An 8,042-nucleotide genomic window follows, 5' to 3' on the forward strand; every position below is an offset into this window, starting at 1 on the left:
AAAAAAATCTTATAGCAACCAAAATCAATATTTGATGCTGAAAATGTTACCAAATGGTGGGTGTGGTCTTGTTCTTGGTGCCCATGCTGGAGCAAGCTCATTAGTGATTATTTCAGCTTCAATAAACCCCGTTTCCCTCTAGTACTGTTGTTGATACAGATGTAAATATAGAGATGACAAAGAACAGTATGTGCTAAGGGGTCACTATAGATTTGCGAGATCTTCTGATCCTCGAAGACTACAGGGCCAGACTGGATCTATGCTTTGTCGTGGCTACAGAAGCATGAACTTTGACACTAGCAGCACAAAGCAGAAAGCTCATACACTAGTTGTCAAATTTGTGTTCTTGCTGATTATATCCCCTTTTTGACCCCTATCCTACATATCACTCTCATCCTCCCTAATTGATTATTTCTTCTCTCTCTCTCTCTTTATCTCCTTCTTTCTCTACCCACCCCTTTCTTCCTGAAAACAAACTTTTCTTCTCTCTCATGTAAAATCCATCTTCTAATTCCCCTCTTCACTTGTTTACACTCAAAGTTTCCCTACAATCTCCCCGTCTTGTTTAATCCAGTTCGCCTTTTTTCATATTTATTTCCTGCATTTCCAGACCTACCATGATTCTATGAAAAAATTACACTTATTAAGTAATGAGGAGTTACAAAAAATATTCGGATTTCTGGACTCACTGATACCAATCCACCAAGGTAAGGAATCTTGTATCATATTCATTTTTTCATGTTTAGAAATAGTCTGGTTTGTCAGAGAAACCATTGCTGTCTACCAGATTATTCTTGAGATGGTAGAGGTGCAACAAGTACATTTGTGCATACAGACCCTAACACAGCACTTGGATTAACACTCTTGTTACCGTATTCCTGTTGAGATACACAAACCTTGTTTCAGTTAATTTTTACCCTTTTGCCTGCCCAAAACATTTTCATAAGTTTGTCCTAAGGGCCCGTGCTTGTTTTCAGGTTTTTAGTTAACTCTTGTTTCATACGTTCTGAGTAATATAAGGCTTTCCTTTCATAAGTCTCAAGTTACTCTGGTGGTTGAAAAAAAATTGAAATATGGCGCAGGAGTGCCTGCGTGGTAAGTAGCTTGCTTACGAACCATATGGTTCCGGGTGGCACCTTGGACAAGTGTCTCCTACTATAGCCTCGGGCCGACCAAAGCCTTGTGAGTGGATTTGGTAGATGGAAACTGAAAGAAGCTCGTTATATATATATGTGTGTGTGTGTGTGTGTGTGTTTGTCCCCCCCACCATCGCTTGACAACCGATGTTGGTGTGTTTATTTTGCCATAACTTGGCAGTCCGGCAAAAGAGGCTGATAGAATAAGTACTAGACTTACAGAGAATAAGCAATATCTTATTGCAAACTGCATTCATAAATAAAGCGGCCACAATGTACAGTAAACACTGCCAAATTGTTTTCGTAAATTTAGATGACTTTTTTTTACTTTATTAAAAAATAAAAATTTTGTTTGTAAGTTTAAAATAGATTTTTATTAACCACGTATTATTGAAAATGCATTCCTAAATAAAGTACAGAACTGGGAATGGTTATTGTTGGTTTAGCCTAGAAACAAGTTAATTCGACTTGTTTTTTGACTTAAATTGTGTCTCCTGGAATCAATTAACGACGTAAGGTGAGGTGTGCCTGTATTCCACTTCCCCCTTGCCCCCTAGGCTTCTGTATTTTATTGTGTTGTCATCGACAGTGGAAAACCTAAAAGTACAGAGAAGATTTGAAATTAACTAAGGCAACCTTATTTTCTCTTGTTCAATAACATTGTATGGAACCAGGAGTAATGTGTTTATGTGTAGACAAATAGATTTGTGTGTTAGATGTAAATAATGGAAAGTTGTTGGAGAGAATATGACCCTGTAACGTAAACTTGGATTCAAAATGGAATACGAAAGTGAACAGGTATTGAGTACATGGTCCAATGTATCGACAAAAACCTCACTGTGCCATTATGGATATGTGATGGAAATGGATAAACATCTGCCTGGTGGAAAGTTGCCATTTCCTGTCAATAGGATGATGTCTGGTGTAGAGAAAAACTTCAACAGAAGTGATGAAATCAGATCACAGAATGCTGGGTTTTTAAAGCTGAAATGACACAGGTTTGAGAGAAATGGCACACCTGCTGTGTTGTAGACCTCTTCAATTTCATGTCATTGGATTTTTATGTCCCTCTATTATTTGTCCCCTTAACCCTTTAGCATTCACATTATTCTGTCTAATGTAATGCTTATCTATACACATTGTTTGGAATTATTAATGCATTATTTTTTTGTATAGACAGTTTGATGATGTGCTTGTTTATTTTTAGTATGACATCATAGTGTAGGTGTGAGAGGCTGAATATGGCCAGTTTGAACAGAAAACAAATAGAATATTTGAGCTGGATCTGGCTGGTTTAAATGCTAAAGAGTTAAATGTGATCTTTCACAGATTTTCTTTTGGCAGAGTTCTTGGCCTACTTTTACCTCTAAGATATATTCCATCTCACTTATAGCACATTTTCTCTTAGCACGTAACATTCTTTTCTAAATGAAAGGAAACCATTTAAATAGAAATTTAATGTTTTCTGTGGACTAATTGGCTTACATGACGATTGATTCTATATAAAACTGAAGATGTATTTCTCTTTTAATTTCAGCTTTAGTCGACAGATTGGTTGTTCAAAGACTACCTGACGGAACCACTGAGGGTGTAGGAAAACAGATCAAAGAATGGGTAAGGAATAATTATGTTGAGCTCGTAATAATAGAAGTCAATGATTTTAGTATTGATTGCGTTTAGAGTTAATTTAATTGATATGTTCTTTTCTAAAGGGTTTTGCCTAAACAAGAAATAATAATAATCCTTTCTACAATAGGCACAAGGCCTGAAATTTGAGGAGATGGGGATGGTCAATCACATCGACCCCATTACTTGACTGGTGCTTAATTTATTGACTTCAAAAGGATTAAAGGCAGAGTTGACCTTAGCGGAATTTGAACTCGGAGCATAGTTATAGGCGAAATACCACCAAGCATTTTGCCTTGTGTGCTAATGATTCTGCCAGCTCACTGCCTTCAATAATAATAATAATAATAATAATAATAATAATAAATGCCCTGATGCATTACCAGGCAGTGGCTCTCATGGCTTCTGATCTCAACTGATTGAAAGTGTTATGTACATGTTTTTTTTGGGGTGTAAAAGATGGGCTACACCAAATATTCTGCTTAATACCACAGATTTGCTTGTCAATTGTTTGATCTTAACCATTTGAGCATGCCCCTTGGTGGCTGACAATATTTGCATCTCTGATCACGAGCAGAAGTAGTGGGGGAGCATCATAGCCATGTGTTGAGAGGAATTCTTTGGTGTTTGAATAATTCACTTCTGGAAACATGAGGTGTTAGTGGCATTTCATCCATTTTAACATTCTGAGTTCAGATTCTGACAAGGTCAACTTTGCCTTTCATCCTTTTGGAACTGATAGTATAAATACCAGTTGAGTACTGGGGGGTCGATGTAATCGATTATCCCCCTCCCCCAAAATTTCAGGCCTTGTGTCTTTAGTAGAAAGGATTATCATTAATAGAAGTAGTGGTAGTAATACTGGGGTCAATGCAAATGACTTACCCCCTCCCTGAACTTGCTGGCCTTGTGCCAAAATTTGAAATCTCTATTATTATTATTATTATCATCATTATTATTATTTCCCCATGTTTTATTCAGGTACCCAGCTTGTGTCAATACATCCAAGTTTGTGCCAACCAGGTATTTGCCAAGGCTTTGTTAGATGAGAAGAAATACGATGCAGGCGTTGACGATTTTCTGCAAAGATGTATGGAATCTCCATTTAGCAGGAAACTGGACCTTTGGGGTTTGCTTGGTCAGTTATTTTTTCAAATTATTTATTTTATACAAAGAATCAAACAAACTAGAAGGGCTGTTGCTCCCTCTACATCACAGAGTGTAACCCTTTAGCATTCAGATTACTTTGTCAAACCTGTTTATTCATTCACATGGTTTTTGAATTCATCATCATTTAACATCTGTTTTTCTTTGCTGGCATGGGTTGGATGGCTTAGCTTCAGGATTCCAATGATGTGATTGTTTAGTTTTAGAATTACATTGTAGGGTAGTTGTGAGTGGCCACATCTGGCTGGTTTGAACCTGAAACAGATGGACTGTTTTGGGACTGGCCTTCGTGCGGGTGGCACGTAAAAGCACCCACTACACTCTCAGAGTGGTTGGCGTTAGGAAGGGCATCCAGCTGTAGAAACTCTGCCAAATCAGATTGGAGCCTGGTGTAGCCATCTGGTTTCACCAGTCCTCAGTCAAATCGTCCAACCCATGCTAGCATGGAAAGTGGACGTTAAATGATGATGATGATGGTGAGTTTGAATGCTAAAGGTTTGAATCCCAATACTTTCAACTTCCCCTTTCATTCCTCCAGTATTGGTTAAATGTATTCCTCTTGTATATTTCAGCTGATTCAATCAGCTGTTCTCTTACTCTATGAATCAGTGACCTTATGCCAAGAAAACAAATTTTATCATAATCATCGTTGTCATTATCATTTAAAGCAGCAAGCTCTTCTTTAAATTTTCATGCTTAGGCCTTAATTTGAAGCAGTCATTGTAGACAGGTGAGTGATAGAATTAGCTGAGCATCAATGATATGCCTTGTGGTATTTGCTTGTATTTATTGGCATTCTGACTTTGAATTCCACAAAGGTCAAATTTGCCATTCATCAAAATAAGTATTTTGAGTGTACTGGATTGATATAATAGGCCCTTCCCTCTAAAGGTATTAGAGATGGTTGTTATTATTAAATGAACATTAAGGTGACAAGCTGGCAGAATCAGGTCGTTGGACAAAGTGCTTAACCACGTTTTCTTCCAACTCCTTATGTTCTGTGCTCAAATTCTGCTGAGGTCAACTTCTCCACCTTTCAGTCTTACAGGGTTGACCAAATTTACTGGCCTTGTGGCAAAATTGGAAAGAATCATTAATTTATCATCATTTACATCGGTGGTTCTCAACCAGGGTCCATATAAGATTTTGTGGGGGTCCATGCAACAAAATAATATATTGGACATTCACAAAAGTATTTTAAGGGCTCCTGAAATACAGATATATGTATTACAAGAAACAACTAGGTTTATTTCTTTACTGCCCACAAGGAGCTGCACACAGAGGGGACAAACAAGGACAGACAAACGGATTAAGTCGGCCCCAGTGCGTAACTGGTACTTATTTAATCGACCCTGAAAGGATGAAAGGCAAAGTCGACCTGCGGAATTTGAACTCAGAACATAGCTGCAGATAAACTACTGCTAAGCATTTCGCCCAGCGTGCTAATGTGTCTGGCAGCTCACCGCCTTCGTGGAAGAGAAACAGCTGGGTTTCTTTCTCTAACATTTTACATAGTTCAACCTACACAAGTTGATATGAGAAAAACAAAATTTTTAAAAGAAGTATCTATAAAACTAGTTTTTAAGAATGAAATCGCTATGGGGGTCCACCAGAATAAAATAGTAGTCAAAGGGGTCCATAGATAAAAATATGGTTGAGAGCCCCTGATTTACATTTTCATTAAACATCATTACTTTATCTAACGACCCTTGATGGTGAGTAAAATGTTTTAATGTGCTTCGATCTCTGTTTCTAGATGGACCTCGTGGTCGGTTTTTGAAGTATCCATTATTGATAAAGAGTATCCAGAGATATGTAAGTATGGCTACTGCTGGCTATCTTCACTGTTGTTTTCACTTCTCTCTCTCTCTCTCTTTCTTTCTCTCTCTATCTCTCTCTCTACATACATACATACATACATACACTTATACTTTTACCAGAAGAGTGGTGTGTTCTTGTATATATCATCTTCATCAAAGATTTATTTTCTGTCTCTGAGTGGTTGGAGTTAGGAAGGGCATCCAGCTGTAGAAACTCTGCCAAATTAGATTGGAGCCTGGTGTTGCCATCCGGTTTCACCAGTCCTCAGTCAAATCGTCCAACCCATGCTAGCATGGAAAGCGGACGTTAAACGATGATGATGAATGGGCTGGACAGCTTGACAGGAACTGGCAAGGCCAGGGGTCACACCGGGTTCCACAATCTGCTTTGGCTTGGTTTCTACAGCTGGTTGCCCTTCCTAATGCCAACCACTTTACAGTGTGTAGTGGGCACCATCACCACTACTTTTTACATGGCACCTTGGCTTTAGGATATCAACTATGTTGTGGTGGGCAGGTCTTCTTGAGTACAGCAGGGCACCACATATCTCGACCCTCTGTCATCTTCTTCATAAGGCTCAGCATTTTGAAATCAGCCTTCGATATTTCATCCCATATCTTCTTGGCTCTCTCTCTTCCACAACTTTCCTCCACTTTAAGTGAGATATATATATATATATATATATATACTGTTTTACTTGTTTCAGTCATTTGATTGCGGCCATGCTGGAGCACCGCCTTTAGTCGAGCAAATCGTCCCCAGAACTTGTTTTTTATAAGCCTAGTACTTATTCTATCGGCCTCTTTTGCCAAACCGCTAAGTTACGGGGACCTAAACACACCAGCATTGGTTGTCAAGCGATGTTGCAGGGACAAACACAAACACACATATATATTATACTTCATTATACTTGTGTCAGTTAAATATTTAGTTTTTTGACCAAATTTTTTTTTTCTTTTTTTCAAGACGAATTGTGCAAGTGAAGATTACCAATGTCTCAAAGACGCAGTAAGCAAATTTCCTTTTTTAATGTTCTTATTTCATTTCTGTTTTTACTTTCTTCTATAGCTCAGTGGTTCTCAACAAGGCCCAATATGACCCCTAGGGATCCACTTAAGCAAAATAGTAAATTGGGTCCACAGTATTATTCTAAGGGGCCATAAAAAAAATTATATATTTTGCTGCAGATGTATTTATTGCATGAAACAGCCAAGTTACTTCTTCTGACATTTGACATAGTTCAGCCTACACAAATAGGAATTTTGAAAGAAGTATCTACAGGGTGTCCACAAAGTCTGGGTACATGAGGATTAAAACATACTTTAAGAAATTATTATTTCTTATATTTAATTGTTTATGCTATGATTTTATTTACTCCATGTTGCCAGACTTTGTGGACACCCTGTATAAAGGTAGTTTTTTGTAACCAAAGGGATCCATAGATTAAAAATTGTTGAGAATCTCTGGTATAGTTCTTACTATCTCAGCTTTTGTTGTCTTTATTTCCATCATAATGACTACCACTGTGATCAGGACAGTCCCATTCACGTTGGTACCAGTAGGGTCACTTATATCCAGATTTTTATATAGTTGATTTACATTTTTTCCATTTTGCTCTAATATTATCACGCCCTTGCTCCATACCATGTACTTGCTGACTTACACTGGTAGTTTGGGCAAATGTATATAATAGTAATGATAATAATAATAATAATAATAATAATAAATAATGCCTTGAAATATATAGTATTTGTCATATATGTTTGTTTGTTTTTTTTTGTTTTTTTATCAGCTAAAACTCATTGAAAAGCTGATTGCTGAAGCAGATGAGAAAATTGGTGAAGCTAAATGCACATTATACAAATCAAAATTGTCATATGTTTATGATGATCAGGCAAGTTTTTGAAACTAAGAATATTTCTTTATCTTGTTGGGGAAAAGACAAGTGGATTATATTTTATATCTGGTGTATTTGCTATACAGTTAAATTATTTAGATATATCTATCTGTCTCCCCCCCCCCTCTCGCGTTAGGAAGGGCATCCAGCTGTAGAAACTCTGCCAAATCTGATTGGAGCCTGGTGTTGCCATCCGGTTTCACCAGTCCTCAGTCAAATCGTCCAACCCATGCTAGCATGGAAAGCGGACGTTAAACGATGATGATGATATATATATATATATATATATATATATATATCCAAGAAAGTTAGGGGTTGTGAATCCAACCCACTTGTGGATAATATCTATCCAGGGGCCTAGAGAATAATCCATGTACCTCTATTTCATCTATTAA

At 37.5% G+C, this 8,042-nt stretch overlaps 1 protein-coding gene across 1 annotated transcript in view; it reads left to right on the forward strand.

Annotated features, from left to right (window-relative positions):
• Positions 1–8,042, forward strand: part of LOC106883137 (neuroepithelial cell-transforming gene 1 protein) — a 52,862-nt gene that overhangs the window by 40,667 nt on the left and 4,153 nt on the right. The window contains exons 7-12 of the mRNA XM_014934027.2: positions 611–707; positions 2,674–2,750; positions 3,744–3,900; positions 5,686–5,744; positions 6,717–6,758; positions 7,543–7,644. Of these exons, the coding sequence (XP_014789513.1) occupies positions 611–707; positions 2,674–2,750; positions 3,744–3,900; positions 5,686–5,744; positions 6,717–6,758; positions 7,543–7,644 (534 nt within the window). The remainder of the gene's footprint in view (positions 1–610; positions 708–2,673; positions 2,751–3,743; positions 3,901–5,685; positions 5,745–6,716; positions 6,759–7,542; positions 7,645–8,042) is intronic.

Source organism: Octopus bimaculoides, chromosome 24, assembly GCF_001194135.2.
Source record: "Octopus bimaculoides isolate UCB-OBI-ISO-001 chromosome 24, ASM119413v2, whole genome shotgun sequence".
Classification (NCBI taxonomy): Eukaryota; Metazoa; Mollusca; class Cephalopoda; order Octopoda; family Octopodidae; genus Octopus; species Octopus bimaculoides.